The sequence below is a fragment of the Mustela nivalis genome, assembly GCF_964662115.1.
Source record: "Mustela nivalis genome assembly, chromosome: 7".
Classification (NCBI taxonomy): domain Eukaryota; kingdom Metazoa; phylum Chordata; class Mammalia; order Carnivora; family Mustelidae; genus Mustela; species Mustela nivalis.
In genome coordinates, this window is record NC_139026.1 from 71,668,914 (window position 1) to 71,686,023 (window position 17,110).

Genomic DNA, 17,110 nt, shown 5'->3' on the forward strand with positions numbered 1-17,110 from the left:
CACAACCAAGTGGTATTTATCCCAAGTATGTCAGGCTGGTACAATATTTGAAAATCAATTGATATAACCCATCATATTGACAGATGAAACAAGAAAAACCACATGATCATGTCAATAGAAGTATGAAAAATATTTGACAAAATCCAATTCCCATTCATAATAATAATAATAAAATCCTCTCAGGAAACTAGGAATAGAGGAGAACTTTCTCACCTTGATAAAGATTATCCTACAGATAATATTATAGTTAATGGTGAGAAACTTAAAGACTTCTCACCAAAATCAGGTACGAAGCAAGGATGTTGTCTCTTGCTATTCCTTTTCAACATTGTACTGGAAGATCTTGATAATACAGTAAGAAAAGAAAAAAAAGTTATACAGATTGAGAAAGAAGATAAAATCGTCTTTGTTCACAGATGACATGATCATTTATGTAGAAAATCCAAAAGCATCTATTAAAAAAAAGTCCTGAAACTACGTGATTATAAGCAAGGCTTCAGGATACAAGATTAATATTAAAAAGTCAATTGCTTTGAACCAATGTATACCAGCAATGAACAAGTGGAATTTGAAATTTTAAAATGTAATGCCATTTATATTAGCAGTCCAAAATGAAGTACTAAGGTATAAAATTAACAAAATATATACGAGATCTACCTAAGGAAAACTACAAAATTCTGATGAATAAAATCAAAGAACTAAAAGCAGCGGTCCCCTCATTCCACAGGAAACGTATTCCAAGGCCGCCCAGTGGATGTCTCAGACCACAGATAGAACCAAGCCCTACATATACTACATTTTTATTATATGATTATAACAATACGATGTTATACGATGTAATAAAAGTTATGTGAATGTACACTCTCTCAAAATACCTTATTGTATTTTACTCACCTTTCTTCTTGTGATGATGTCAGATGATAACATGCCTATATGATGAGATAAGATGAATATGAGACATTGTAATGTAACATTAGGCCTCTGTTAACCTTATTTTATTTTTTAAACTTTTTTTATTATGTTCAATTAGCCAACATATAGTACATAATTAGTTTTTGATGTTATTAACCTTGTTTTAATCAAAATTTTAGAGGTGTAGTAGCTCTGGGAGATGAGAAAGTCTAGTTCAGTTGTGTCAAAGGGCAGTATGCATATAATGGCTCAGGCACTTACTAAAATGCAAAAGTTGTAGCCTTACCCCTACACTTCCCTCCCAGCAGTTCTGACTCAGCAGATCTGGGATGCAGCCTGGGGTAAGCATCTTTATAAAGAGTCAAGGGTATAACTGTGTAAATGAATGGATTCCTTAAGAGTAAAAATAAAGATTATCCAGATCTTAGGGTGTTAGTCCTCATTTGAAGACCTAAGGAAATGACAAGATCTTAGAAGGAGACAAACTTATGAACCATATTAGGAGGTCTTCAGGTATTTTGAAATGAAGGGTCTGAGCAGGTGGTAAATGATAGTGTTGAGAAGCCATATAGGAGAGTGACTGGACCTAACTTGATTTAGGATTACCAGTAAATTGGTTTGACTAAAGCAGAGAATATTTGGGCAGGGGTGACTTAGTGAAAAGTTGTTTTAGGTAATAGAAAACATCCTACAGAATAAAAAAACAAAACAAACATTAGATGGGAGAAATTGAAGGCAATAACAATAGCTAATGTTTACTGAACACTTACTATGTGCTGGGTACATTCTAATTACTTTACATGTATTAGCTCTTTTGGTCCTCATGACAGCTGTAGGGTTCTTAATCCCCATTTCACAGGTAAAGAAAATAAGATCAAGACAGGTTAATATGTCCAGATGTCACAGACACCAGCTAATGTCCAGCCAGGAGATGAAGGTTCGAAGTAAGGCATTCTAATGAGTGTTAAGAGCAAAAGACAAATTTGAGAAAAATTTGAGAAAAAAGAAAAAAATATATAGAAATTAAAAATGATGAAATTGGTGGAGAGTGAAGGAAAGATAGGATCTGAAGTTGACTGGCAATTGTTTGGGCTAATAGTTAAAGAGTACTGTTACTAAGAAAGATAGGAAATGCAAGGAGTTTATGAAGCATGCAACATATGGTAGGCCTGTTTGGGTGTGTGTGTGTTTGTTGAGAAAAGGGTTTGAGAGTAAATATAAGTTAATTATACATAAGATAAAAATTTCCTACTGAGTTGGAAATGCCTCTGGATCAAACACATGGGAATGTACATGAGAAATATGAGTAAAGTGTTCTTGAAGCAAGTGGCACTGCAGTATAGGTGTTGAAGGTAAGGAATGCTTTCAGTGGTAGTAATAAAATACCTGACCAATAGGGACAAGACAGTAATGACACTGAATTATATCATAAAACAGAAGTTTTGAAGGTGGGTGATTCTGGATTTGGCAAGGGGGCTCAAGAGCCCAGGCTCTCTCTCTGCTTTGCCATCTTCAATATAATTGGTTTTTGATCTTGGGTTTGTCACTCACGGTTGCAGGATGGCTGTTGGCAGATCCCTGAAACATACATCTACAAACAAAATTTTAAATTGGAGAAGGGAATGGAACGAGCCTGCTCTCCTTGCCTGATTTTTTTGTTGTTTTCTGATTAGAAGGTGCAATCATTCTTAGAAGCATTTAGATATGTCCCCTTAGGTCTTATTGATTAGAACTTGATTCCTTGGTCCTCCCTAGCTCAAGAGAGTATGGGAAAACAGGTATATTGAAAAGTAAAATGAGATTGTCATTGCTGCTTTAGATTAGTAATTATTCATCCCCCAGGACTAAGCATATCCCCACCCTAGGAAAAAAATCATGGTTTTGTTAGAAGAAGAAAGTTGGGGGAGGGAGGGGGAAAAAGATCTTTGGGTAGTTAACTAACACTATCAGCTGAAGAGGAGCTGAACTCACCTATGGAGAGCATTTAAAATAAATGGGAAAAAAGTTGAGGACAAAGGGTGAAATCCTGAGGTAGAACAATATCTAAAGAGTTATTAAGAGGTAGAAGAGGACACAATGGGATTGAAAAGGCATCATGTGAAAATGTCTACTCTCATTTGAGAACCAAGGGTCTCTACAGCAAGTCTTTAGGAAAGTCTGTAAGAGGACAATAGTAGATGAAATGGATCTTGAAGATTAGATATCATTGAGGCAAGCAAGCTCGGGGAAAAGAAATTCCAAGTAGTGTTATGTAAAAGCAATGATGGAAGATTTCTGGTGTGTGTAGGCACACAATATGCACTCCAGTCCGGCTCATGTGAAGGCAAATGAGTGCAAGTTACATTCTTTTTGGTTTTTTTTTTAAGATTTTATTTATGTATTTATTTGACAGAGAGATCACAAGTAGGCAAAGAGGCAGGCAGGGTGAGGGAGAAGCAGGCTCCCCACTGAGCAGAGAGCCTGATGAGGGACTCAGTCCCAGAACCATGAGACCATGATCTGAACCAAAGGCAGAGGCTTAACTTACTGAGCCACCCAGACACCCCAACATTCTTTTGAATAGGGGGAAAATCAATCAGAATTGAGGGCTAGGAAGATTACTGATCACCTGTGTTGGGTGGATTGGGGCGAGGAGAAATTGAAGGCTGTTGGAAAGGCATAAGAGTAATTCAGGGGGAGGCATAACAAAATGACTAAAGTAGGGCACGAGAGCGGGGACAGAATGGGAAGACTAGGAGAGCATGTGGGGATAGAGCTGGGAAAGCTTGGTGATAGTTGGGTGTGGGAGGCTCCTAGCTTTCTCTCCTACTTTAAATGCTATTCATGAAGACATGAACTGTATGAAAGTTTGGAGCCTGGATGATTGGGAGGATATTGATGGCATCAGCAGAAATAAGGAAGACAAGAGGATGAGCAGGCTGAAGAGGGAAGATTATGTGCTTGAACTTGGACCAGTTGGGCTTGAAGTAACAGTGATGAACCAGATATGGGTCTTTGGAAATAAAGTTCTGGAGATCAGGACAAACATTAGAATTAGAGGCTTAGTTTTGTAAAATCATCAGACTAGATGTGACAGTTGAAATCACCTAGGGACAGAGCATAAATCAAGGAGATTTCAAGTCAGATACAGGTGGGATCACTATCTTGCCTAGAGCTAGAAGGCATGAGAAAAAGAAGAAAAAAGAGTTGGGATTATAATAAAGGAAAAAGGACCTGCTAGACAGACTGGAGAAATTCAGAATAGCACAGTATCATGGAAGGAAAGCTTTCAAGGAGAGAGTGGCCAGAGTTATGAGTTAGTTTGGAAGGTACCCTGAGAAGCTATAGAGAACTAGCGGGAAGATTTACAACATCCTTTCAACAGAGATGAAAACTAACTTCTTTTTAAAGGATCTGGAAGAGGTGTGCCTTCTGATTCAGTTGGTAGAGCATGCAACTCTCAATCTTGGGGTTGTAAGTTTGAGCCCAACATTGGGTATAAGTATTATTTTTAAAAAGTATTATAAAAAAATAAAAATCTTTAGAAAAACAATCTGGAAGAAAGGTTCCATAAATTCTCCTGAGATTTTTTTTTTGTTTTTAATTTTTCAATTTTAAATAAACTCAGTGCCACATGTGGGGTTTGAACTCATAATTACAAGATCAAGAGTCATACACTCCACCCAGTAAGCCAGCTAGGCACCCCAGAATTTTTTCTTGGTTAATAAGTGATGTGGTTTCAATATTCTAGAGTATCTTTTGTTGTATCTTCATTTTACACCCTTATTACTCACAGAAAATGAACAGCTGATACTTATTCGATGGTGACTGGGGTTGAAGGATTTATAGGAGATACATGGGGTGTATAAGGACGCCTCTAATGCTGGGCACTATACATGTATTAGCTCGTGTCTCTTAAAACATACTTCCAAATTAGCTATTCCCTTCCTTATATTAATGATTTAAAAAAATCTGCATTTCAGAGAGATTAAATAACTTGCTAAAGCTTGTATATTACAAATCAGTGCAACTGGAGATACAAATACATGTCTGGATGTAAACCCGTGTTTTCCCCTAATCTATGTCATCTGATTGAAGATCATTTATTAAATAGCCCCTTGATCTTCTCTTAACTTAGTTTGGAGATTGCTGTAGGACTGGACTTGGGTCTGATTTGAAGAAAAATCAAACTAAAAACAATGTGTGAAAGAGTTGTAAACATTAATCTTTTTTTCCTCTTTAGCCAGAAATAGTTTACCCAAAGATTATTAAGTTACTTCGTGGCAGTTACTTAGTGGCAATGACTCCCATGGTCAGTGGGAAGTCTTTGGGTTTTTACCTTTGGGTTTTTTCCTGGGTTACCACCACTCCTGGGCATAAGGAATCATCCAACTTGATTTTCTCCTATTTTTAATGAGGTAGCCAACTCTCTCTGATATATTAAGTCTAATTTAACATGGGGATTAAGTACTAGAATATATATATATATATATATATATATATTCTACAGAATATATAAAATACATGTGTACATATATTTCATGTGCATATGAAATATAAAAAAGATAAAACTTTGCAATATTTTTCATTTTGAGAAATAAAGAGAGGAATGATTCTGTCCCCCTAAATTTGTAAAGTAGAATTTTACACTTTCTGACAGAAAGCATCATTACATTCTATTCATTCTTTTTCCCAAGTCCAAGGAACTAAGAACATTTGTGTTTCCCTTCCTCTAGATAAGATTTAATAAGATTCAGAAGAGAAATTATGCAAGTAATTGTTATAGAATTTTCATAATGATTACAACAGACCTTGTTCATAACAATGATGACAAAATAGAGCTCTGGGGCTCTGAAGTCCATCTCAAAGTTAGTGTCTCTGGGGACTGTTAAAATTCTGTCTTCCTCAAGTGCAGTTCCAGGCACTGCCTACTGGTAAAGATATGGAATACTTCAAGTTTTGAGAATTCAGCAGCCTTTAATATCTCTTAACTGTGACTTTCTTGAAGTGTAGTACTGCTGGCAGGTTACCAATCTTGGCTGAGGGGCACTTGGGAGGCTCAGTCGGTTGGGCATCTGCCTTAGGCTCGGGTCATGATCTCAAAGTCCTGGGATGGAGCCCTGCATGGAGCTCTCTGCTCAGTAGGGAGTTTGCTTCTCTTCTCCCTCTCCCCTGTTCATGCTTGCTCACTCTCTCTCTCTCTCTCTTCCTCCTTCTCTTTTGCTCTCAAATAAATAATTTTAAAAAACCAAAAAGAACCCCCCAAAATCTTGGTTGATGATGACCTTCTTCATTTGAAAAAAAATAAAAGCATTTTTGGTGTCTTAGAGGGAGGCTTTAGGAGTTTACATGTATCAGTGAGGGAGAATGTGGGACCGTCCTCTCAACATGGGAGAGCAGACATAGCCAGATCATTCTTATATCCTTCTGTGGATGTTAAGTCCCTAATTCCTCTTTCACTTTAAGTTTCTCTTAAAGCTCCTTATATCCCCTTTCTCCCTCTGTTGCTAACATTGAGTAAGGGACAGGCAGAGCTAGATAGGGAGAGGCAGGTAGGGGGCTACATGATCAGGCTCACAAAATCTCAGAAATGCTGAGGCCTAATGAAACCAGAGATAAAGGAACATAACCAGACCACCTGGTTTGTTTTATTAAATATCAGAGGTAAGACATTCGAAGGTGAAGAAAACACGGTGCTATCAATGGGGACACCAAGATCTAAGTTCCCTGGTCAATTTTCTATAAAAGCCTCACCATAAAATCCCTCTGTGGCAACCCACTCGTGACCCTTCTCCCTCTAGAAAACTGTCTTTCCGTTCTCACCTTCCCTTAATAAACTAACACTTCACCCTTTTCTGTCTGTGAGATTCATTTTTCAGCCTCACAAGACAAGAATCCTGCAACATTTCTGGTTCATCCCACTTCATCCATTGGAAGATGAGGAATGTGGCCTCTGTCCTTATGTCCTGAGAGACTTATCTCCCTTGTTTAGTCCTCCTCTCTGATAAAACACGCAGCACCACTTGGCCATGTAAGAGCGACCTGCTTGGCCACTGGTCTTAAAGACTCAACATGACAACTCAAGTAACAGGCTTCTGGGAACTACTCGGTCAAATCCCCCTTCCTTGTGGGAAGGGAGTGTTGGCCCCATCCTATGCAGCTCACTTATTCTCTGATCTTATACTTTTTTTCTCAATTGGGTTCTCCTTTTCTCTGGGGATTCTGTACTTGGGCCTCATCTACTGATGGGTCATCAAGTATATAGGAGAAAGGAGGCTTAGGGGATTTACTGCCAAAAATAAGCCAAACATTTAATAGGGTGTGAACAAAATGAATGAGGGGTCCCTATGAGAACTCCAAGTTTGCACCCCTGACTATGGTTGAACTACCTAACATATTTCACTCCGTGCTAGTCCAGAGGAAGGGGGTGGGGTCCTGGGTACAGGTCAAGTGGCTATTCCTGCCAGGCAGACTTTCCAGCATCCTGGGGGTGTTAAGCCACTCTCTCACTGTAGGTCAGATCACCAAAGGACGCCTTGGCTAAAGGACAGAGAGCTGATGTGCAGGGATGCCTTCATAGCCGCCGCTCTAGGACAGGTGCGGGGTAGTACCAGAATCGTGAGATGGGAAAGAGGCTCTCCTTCACGTGGACTCCTCTGGACTCTGTACAGCAAAATTGGGTATTTTCCCCTTGTAAAAATTTTCTATCGTCTTGCATGGGCTAAAAATGGCCAGGTTCTTCAAGGCAAAGTAAAATAAGGCGTGACCTTGGTGGCACGACCTCCAAGGCAGGTCTCTTCTTCAGTTTCTAAGGACTCTCCCTTTGGGATGCCTTTTAATCCACTGGAAACAATTTGGATTTCAAAATTTAGGAAAGGACTGAGCTCTGGTAGCACGACATGGCCTCAATGGGATCTATCAGTTAGATCTCTTCTGCAGAAAACAGGGTCTTACATCAGGACTCCGGCCTAAAGGCCTCTTGCAGAGTATGTCTGCCCAAATGTGTCTGGCTAAAAATGGCCTTCTGACATATTAGGTGATAATTGCCCAAATAGGCTCCTCAGAATAAACCCAGATTGCTGCAGGAAACACAGGCCCTCCCTAACTAAGGGGGCACTGACTCTCTCCTCCTCACTGTTCCTCCTAAAGGATGTGGGGGTTTCTCCCTCATTCATTTCCTGGGTTAGTGGCTATAATTGGAACCAACTGTCTCTGATTAGTCTACCTCAGGATGGAGATGTTACAGAATATTCCCAGGCAGCTGCCAAAATTCCCTTTCTGTTGGGGCATGTTTTCTGTTTTCTCCGGCTGGACACAGACTGCCTAATTCCACTTGTTGTTGGAAAAACAAACCAACAAAAATCTGTGTCTGCTCATTTGTCTGCGGTGACAGACTTTTGGGACCAGGAACAAACATTCTCTCTCCGCCTTCCAGCAGCCCTCTGCCTCTTCTGCCTTCCCCTCCCCGTTTCCACAACACCCTGGATGCACCTGCCTACACCACCCACCTCAGACTCCCCCAAGAGGGGGTCTCAGGTAAAAATGAACAATGGGAAACAAAATGACTTTTAACAAAGGATCCAGGTGGAATATAATTTGGTATTTAAGCTAACTTAAGTTCATTGGTTTAATGAAGATAGATATGTCTTTAAAGTTATCAGTATTAAATGTGGAACTTTTATTCTACCAAGATTTACTGAAGGTTAAATAAGCTCATATTATCTCTGTTGCAGTTTGTTAGCAAAAAGATGACTTAAAATCATGGACAATTGTCTGTCTTTAAGTTTTCATAGGTAATTGTTATGGTAGCTTTCAAAGTCTTTATTTTAAAATAAAGTTTTACTTGGGTGATAAGTAAGATTAAATTCACTGGACATTTGGGTCTTTTCCAAATAGGATAAAGTGCTAAAGCATTGATTACTGAACATAAGTTTGTGCTTTTGACTTATTATTGCAAAGACACTAAGGATATTTGGGGCTGTTGGTAAACCTGCTTGTGTGCTTAACTAGTTCGTAAATTCGCCACCTAAAGCGTTCAGGTCCAACAGTTCACAGTTGGTTCTGACTTAGTTTTCACTGGAGACTTAAGTTTTTAAGAGTTAAAATTCTGCTAAATGGAATTAAGGCTGATGGAAATAAGGGAAGCAACTGTGTATGGAGAAAAGTGGGAGATATGTAAGAAAGATATAAGGAATGGGAGTGCATTTTTGTTAAAGGTAATTTTGTCCTAAATGCGATAGTTGTCTGGAAAGAAATTGCTTGGGATGAATGTAAACCTGAATGCAAAGGCAATTTGTAGAAGGTTTGGGAAGGGAATCTTTGGAAAGGAATTTTAGGTGTGATCAGGATGGACGAAGATTGAAGTTAATGGATTTTTAAAAGCACATTGCTATTAAGACTGAAAGTCTGCTTTCTCTAGATTAAAAAGACAAAGGTTTCCTGAACTGTTGGTCTGTTCTTGATAAGAAAATGTAAAAAAAGTTGTTTTCCTCTTTTCTTTCTCCAGAAAACCCAGTTTCTATATTTTGCCTTTATTAGGTCTTTAATAATCCCTAATCCTATTTAGTCATGTGCTTTAAAACTTTCTAAGGTTTTGGGGTGCCTGGGTGGCTCAGTCGGTTGGTTGAGTGTGTCTGTCTTTGGGTGAGGTCATGGTGTTAAAGAATTTTGTTTCCTCTAGTGCCCATGGTTCTTGGTCACAGCACTTTGAACAATGAAGGGGTAGAGCAGATGAAGAGTGGTAGGCAGCAAAGCAAAGTTTACTGATGATACATTAGCCACCAAAGAAATTCAAATCAAAACCACATTGACATACCACCTCACACCAGTTAGAATGGCCAAAATTAACAAGGCAAGAAACAACAAATGTTGGAGAGGATGTGGAGAATGGGGAACCCTCTTACACTGTTGGTGGGAATGCAACTTGGTGCAGCCAAGTTGCGAGAAGAGTGTGGAGACTCCTCAAAAAATTAAAAATATAGCTGCCCCATGACCCGGCAATTGCACTACTGGTTATTTATCCCAAAGATACAGATGTAGAGAAAAAAGGGCCATATGTATGCCAATGTTCATAGCAGCAATGGCCACAATCACCAAACTGTGGTAAGAGCAGAGATGCCCTGCAACAGATGAATGGATAAAGATGCGGTCCATATATGCAATGGAATATTACTCAGCTATCTGAAATGATGAATACTCAACTTTTACATCAACATCGCTGGGACTGGAGGAGATTATGCTGAGTGAAATAAGTCAAGCAGAGAAAGTCAATTATCATATGGTTTTGCTTACTTGTGGAACATACAGAATAACATGGAGGACATTAGGAGAAGGAAAGGAAACGCGAAAGGTGGGAAACTGGAGGGGGAGATGAACCATGAGATACTATGGACTCTGAGAAACAAACTGAGGGTTTTAGAGGGGAGGGGGGTAAATGGATGGGCGAGCCTGGTGATGGGTATTAAGGAGGGCACGGATTGCCTGGAGCCCTGGGTGTTATATGCAAACAATGAATCTTGGAACACTATGTCAAAAACTAATGATGTATTATATGGTGACTAACATAACACAATGAGAAAACATTTTTTTGTTGATTTATATAAAAGCTTACTGATGATAGATATTGAGGAGGGCACAAGATGTAATGAGCACTGTGTATTGTATAAGACTGATGAATCACTGACCTCTACCTCAGAAACCAATAATACATGATATGCTAATTGAAATTAAATTTACTTTAAAAAAATTTACTTTAAAAATTTACTTAAAAAAAAAAAAAGTGAAGTTTATTGAGTGAAAGTATAAAGCTCCCAAAGGAGGAGACGTGAGAGGGGTGCTGATTTCCTATTACGTCCAGGGGTTTTATGGGCTCTTTGCCACGGCCTGCTTTAATCTGATTAATCCCCATGTGTCTGTCACCCAATCAGGTTTTTGTCTACGTGGGAATGTCTACCTTTCCAGGGTGGTGTAAGATCCCCTTAAGGGTGGTTTCCTCTTGGTGGTGGAGGGGGGCTTGTCTCTGCCTGCCTTTCTTCAGATTGGCCTTCATTCCTGGAATTGAGCTAGGCCTCAGGCTCCCTGTTCAGTAGGGAGTTGGCTTTCCTCTCCCACTGCCTCCCCCACGTGCATGCCTGCCCATGAATACATGCTCTCTCTCTCTCAAACAAATAAATAAAATCTTAAAAAAAAGAAAAAAGTCTTTCTAAATTTTAACAAACTTCCCCAAGATTTAAATTATAAATGAAGTCTTGTTGACTGATTAGGCTTGTTTATTTGGTATGTTGCCTTCCGGTATAAGGTCATCATCACCCAATATTTTGATTATTGAAGTGTAATGTGTCATAGAAATACCTGAATTTCCTTGTCAATTGTATCATAATGACCTCAGATACAAAGTCCATTTCTGAGTTCTTGTTATTTATAATTGTTCTTACTTCTTGTAAAATCTCATCTTCAAGGAGATGACTGAAAGGAATTTTAGGATAAATATAGGGATTCAATATCTTTAAGATCATAAAACTAAAATGCATAAGAATTTCCAAAACTAAATGCTGCATTCAAAAAGAACAAGAATTAGTAATATGGGACTAAACGAACTAAAAAGATTATTATAGTTTTGTGACTCTTGCTTGAAACATTGCTAGATCTTTAATGTTCGCTCTTGCAGATTAAGGAAACTTTCTCTTAAGATATCCATGACTTGGGGCGCCTGGGTGGCTTAGTGGGTTAAAGCCTCTGCCTTCGGCTCAGGTGATGATCTCGGGGTCCTGGGATCGAGCCCCGCGTCGGGCTCTCTGTTCAGCACAGAGCCTGCTTCCCTTCCTCTCTCTGTGCCTGCCTCTGCCTACTTGTGATCTCTGTCTGTGAGATAAATAAAATGTTTAAGGAAAAAAAAGATATCTATGACTTGTAGAAATATGATAAAGTATTCCTTTGTGAACAAATTCATTTAACTTTTCTCTCTACCTGAACCCTCTGAAATTTAAAAAGTCTCAGTAAGTATTCTTTCTTCCATGGCAATCATAGTCATTTACATAAGTTCAGTCAATAATAATCTGTTCTCCCTGTAACAGGATATCCTTGTAAACATTGGTTATTTTACCAAGACTTTGACTGAAATGTCATATTTGAGAGAGACATGAATAGATTCAGATACGACCAGACAGCTTTAGGGAACTACGGTTGACTTTATGAAACATGGAGCCATAAATCTCCTTAGAACTGTTGGCCTGATCCCTTGCCTACAGAGCTCTTGGCAGCCTCACCAGGTGAGCAAAGAATGTCACTTCCTGGCAGGTATAGGAACATCAGGATGTACTGGGGACTTTGTGAAGAATTTCCCCAAACCTACAGATATTGCAGGCATGTCTGATGGCAAGTACTTGGCTTTGCTTCTGGCCTAGAGACTCTACTAGAAGTTCAATCTAGATTCCTTATAAAAGTTTCAGCAAAGCATACTTTATTGATTGATTGATTGATTGATTGATTGCAAAGCCGACTTTAAAAGAGCTACAGGGCTGGGGCCCCTGGGTGGCTCAGTTAAGCCTCTGCCTTCAGCTAAGTCATGATCCCAGTTTCAATGGATAAGGAGTCTGCTTCTTCCTCTGCCCCTCCCCCTGCTCATGTTCTCCCTTTCTCTCTTTGCCTCTCTCAAATAAATAAATAAAATAAGATAAAAACAAATCTATATGGCCAATTGCTCTTCTTGTTCAGCTTATGGATTAGGCCAGGTTTGTTTAAACTGGACTTGTTTTGCATGCAAATCAGTCCTGATTTGACTATCTCTGATTAAACATGAATAAATTTATATTTCAATAACCCACCTTTGTGGATGTTAAATTCTAGTTCTGATTGTCTTTAAATGTTTGCTTTTGCCTAAACTAGACAACTTGAGGTCAGCTTCAAAAAAATTGCCCCAAAACTCTGTATAGAGAGTTTTTGTGCCTGTTGCTCTATGGGCATTCAAGAGGATCCCTCAGCCTCCTTCAAGGGCCCTCCCACTTATTTATGTGAAACAATTAAAGATCTCCGGTTCTTAATATAAGGGCATGTAATCCCCTTATTAGGTAACCCATATGATAAATTTAACCATTTTATGGACTATAATCTAGGTCACCTAGGCCTTTAAATGTACTACCTTCACACCTGAGATTATCAGTTTAACTCTAGGGATGCCCTTGACTCTTACACGGATTCACAGGATCAGATAATATGTTTTAAATGTTTTCCTTTAACATATTATCTTTCCAAAAAGGCCACAAGTTCTCCCCATTTCACTAACTTAAATGACCAATCAGAGAGGCAAAATAAACTTTTCCATCCAATTAGCTGTTAGCACCCTACTAGATGCTGGTGAATAGAGACTTGTCCTACCCGCCTCCTGATTACGACAATAATGTTATCCTCATGTCTGAAGGAGGAACCATAGCTTTTGCCTCCACCATCCAAGGAATTCCAGGCACGACAACAGGTTTACAATGGAAATAACTGAAACAGTTTGTATCTTCTTAGTCGAGCCTTAAATGACACCTCACAGATGTTAGATGTACTCAATGCAGAATTAAGTCAAGCCAGAGTGGGGCTTCTCCAGAACTGGGCGGCTACTATCTACTACTGCTACATCATTTGGGGTGTGAGGAGGTTCTTCCCATGTGTTGTTTTAACATTACAGGTAACTCCTACAACATGTCCCATTTCATAGAGGACATTTGGGATCAAGTGAGTAAAATACGGATGCCCATTGGTCTATTTAACCAACTTGGTGATTGGGGATCCTTATCTAAGGGCTATGATCATAATTTTGAGCCTACTACTTACTTTATGCACATCCTTTTGCATGTGGTGATGCACGTACCATTTACTGTCCATCACGCCCCCTAGAGCCACACTGCAGGCCCCTGGACCTACCTGTAAATAGATTCTAACTGCCACACCGCCGGCAGCCTCAGCAGCCTCATTCCGTGGGAAGCAGCCAGAGAGGTTGTTCCATTCCCTAAGGGCAGTTAGAGTTATTACTGCAAAGGGGAGGAATGAGTAAGGGACAGGCCCGAGAGAGATAGGTGGGGGCTACATGCTCAGGCTTACAGAAATCCCAGAAATGCTGAGGATTAATGAAACCAGAAGTAAGGGAACATAACCAGACCACCTGGTTTGTCTTAAATATCAGAGACAAGATATTTGAGGGAGAAGTAATTGTGGCAATATCTTGGTGGTAACAAGAAGATTTAAGTTCCTTGGTCAGATTTCTATAAAAACCTGACCATAAAAGCCCTCTGTGGCAACCCACTGGAGACCTCTCTCCCTCTAGAGAGCTTTCTTTCTGTTCTCACCTTCTCTTAATAAATGACTTCACCCTTTTGTTTCTGTGAGATTCATACTTCGGTTCTGCCAGACAAGAACCCTCTAACCCTGTAACAATATCAAAAGCATCCTTAGGAAGTCATTGACAGGCATGCTCTAGAATTTACATATTAATCCATTCAGGTCTATTGCCCTATCATGCTCTTTTCCCTTACCATGTGTTATTTTCTTATAAAACTTACTACTTACTACTTGATTTTAAAAAATAACATTTTTACAGAGATAGAATTCATGTATTATACAATTCATATATTTAAAAGGTATTATACACTGGTTTTTAGTATGTTCACAGAGTTGTGCAACCAGTACCACAATCTAATTTTAGAACATTTTAATCACCCTCAAAAGAAACTCTGTACCCATTAGCAATCACTCCTCATTACCCCCTTTCCGTAGACTGGCAATGACCATCTGTTTTTCTGTCTCTGTGCATCTTTGTATTCTAGACATTTCAGAAGAATGGAATCATACAATATGTGGTCATTTGTGACTGTCTTATTTCATTTCATATAATGTTTTCAAGGTTAATGCATGTATGTTGGCATGTATCAGTAATTCATTTCTTTTATTGCTAAATAATATTTCATTGTATAAATCTATTCATTCGTGCATGGACATTTTGCTACCTGAATAAATGTTTATTTTGTTTCCCACACTAAAATATGAATTTAATGTGCCTAAGAACATTTTTTTTTTACCACTTACTTTATGCCTAGAATCTTGCCCAGCATTGGAAATGTAAGGAGATCAATACATTAGATGAATGATTTAATCATTCATTCACCTAACCAACATTTGCTTAGCGCTGCCCCCCCCCATTTGTGTTCAACATTGGGATCTGTTTTCAAGAATCTCATAATCTTATTAAGTATCACCTGTGCAAACAAGTATTTAAAAGAAAATGGATTTTAATAAAGGGTATGAACAAAGCCTAGTGCGTAGACAAAAGGTTCAGGTTTGCTTGAGAGACTCAGCAAGGACTTCCTAGCAAAGTCAGAAAGTTGACAGAGTGAGCCATCAACCAGGACGGTATTTTGGCAACGTCGGGGAGCCTAACCTGGAATGGAAAAGTAGCAGTGCTGGAACTCTCGTGCAGTGGGGAGGCATGCTACAGAGGATGAACTGGACCCGCAGGCAACGTTCAAATCAAAAATAACTCTATACACTCAAAGGATTCAGGATTCTTTTTCCAGGGCCAGATGGTGGCATCTGAGGATAGGCTGTATACGTGAAACAGTGGGAGAAAGGGAGACTGGAAAAATTTAAAAACCAGACACATGTTCTTTCCATTAGAAAGCAGGTTTAAACTGTTCTGGCTTTTGGTGATGGGAATCCACTGCACAATGCCGAGCAGCACGTGCGGGAAAGTTACTCCGGGGGCAGCGGGAAGCGAGGCGGGCAGGCAGCCGGCTAAGCAGGGAGTGGCAGTCAGGACCGCTTCCTCGCTCTCCTCGGCATCCCGACACTCGCAGGCAGTAACCGAGGGGCAACATGTGCAGACGTGTCGGAAACGCGGGCACCCCCGGAGCAGGCGGTGAGGGAGGCTGGAGCGGGCGCTGGGTCTGCCTCCCGCGCTGGGAGAGGCTCTGCCGTCCGGCCGGGGGCGGTCTGGGGGAAACACAGCCTCCTCACTCTTCCTGCTGATGCAATCTGCGAGAGAGCCCGCGATCTCGGCCGCGGGAGGGCCCGGCGGCAGTCCCGCCCGCCACGTGTCGCCGCCGCCACCCCGCGCGCTGCCCCGGGCATCCATTCCCGCCGCCGCCGCCGCCGCGCGCTCCACCCGCCCGCGCACCCCGCCCGCGCCTAGGACGCAGCCGGCTCGCCCTCCGCGCGGTCGCAGCGGTCCCCCCGGCCCACGGAACCATGAAGGTAACTGCTTCCGATTGGGGCTGTGTTTTACAGAAACGCGTGTGTGCCCTGAGCCTGCGAGTCCCCAGAGACCCGCAGTCGGCAGAAAGGGGACGGAAGAAAGACCGCCGTGGTGTGTTTCCGCGCACACGGGCTCCGTACCTTCTTTGTCCGGCCCCGCGGGTCGGGACCTTCCATTCTTTCCTTTTCAAACTTGCTCACAGGATGTGCCTCCTCAGGCTTTTTCACCGGGGCAGGGGTGAGCGGAGATGAAAGGCGGCTCGCAGCTCCCTCCCCTACCTGTTTCGAAGTTTGGAGAGGAAGAGGAAGCTTCTTTCAATGGGCAAGATGCACAGGAGGTGGGGGTTCGGGGGGACGAGGTCTTGGGGTGTTTGTGGCGGCAAAGAGGGGTTTCCTGGCGGGTGTCTGTGATGAAGGAGGGAGGTGCAGAGCCAGGGGATGAGGGTGGGACAAGGGAAGGAAAGCTGCCTCATCGCTATATTAAAAGCAGAAGCCTTGTCTTTTGCTTGTGGAAATACAAGCTTCCACGAGCTACAAATCATATTAGCCTAAGGTCATTCTTGTATTAAACTGAGTGAGCAGCCCTAATGGTTTTCATTCTTATGCTAATCAAGGGTAATTAGCCTAGCTGCCTATTCTGAAGGTTTGGGTGTAGGAAAAACACCGGTGTCTTCCTGTTCCTACACCTTGGAAGACTGCAATGACGTTAAAAACTGAAGACCCGCTCCACCCCCCCCCCCCATTTTTTTTAAAGGAAAGTAAAGGATGAGCTGGGTCCCCTACCATCTAACTATCTTGGGAGGGGGCGTCTGGGCGGCTCAGGTCCCGATGCCCGGATCCTGGGATGGAGGACCCTGTGATGCTCCCAGCTCACCGGGGAGCCTGCTTCTCCCTTTGCCCTCAACCCGCTGGTGCTCTCTTTCTCTCTCTCTCTCTCAAATAAATGAATAAAAATGTCTTGGGAGGAAGAGATATGCAACTTGAACTTTTA

The 17,110-nt window shown here is 41.1% G+C and overlaps 2 protein-coding genes across 6 annotated transcripts in view; one reads left to right on the forward strand and one right to left on the reverse strand.

Moving 5' to 3' along the window:
- IRAG2 (inositol 1,4,5-triphosphate receptor associated 2) overlaps window positions 1-17,110 on the reverse strand; it is a 185,810-nt gene that overhangs the window by 167,120 nt on the left and 1,580 nt on the right. For 3 of the 4 annotated variants that reach the window (XM_082738460.1, XM_082738480.1, XM_082738478.1), the window contains 3 exons: window positions 16,261-16,398; window positions 14,220-14,298; window positions 895-929 (listed from right to left, as the gene is read on the reverse strand). The gene's annotated coding sequence lies outside the window, so the exon portion shown is untranslated. Of the gene's footprint in view, window positions 1-894; window positions 930-11,241; window positions 11,356-14,219; window positions 14,299-16,260; window positions 16,632-17,110 lie in introns of those variants that run through there. The other variant, XM_082738479.1, reaches the window with a different exon arrangement.
- The window catches only part of BCAT1 (branched chain amino acid transaminase 1), a 109,632-nt gene continuing 108,060 nt past the window's right edge, over window positions 15,539-17,110 (forward strand). For both annotated transcript variants that reach the window (XM_082738525.1, XM_082738527.1), the window contains exon 1: window positions 15,539-16,119. In XM_082738525.1, the coding sequence (XP_082594651.1) occupies window positions 16,114-16,119 (6 nt within the window). In that variant the 5' untranslated portion in view covers window positions 15,539-16,113. The remainder of the gene's footprint in view (window positions 16,120-17,110) is intronic.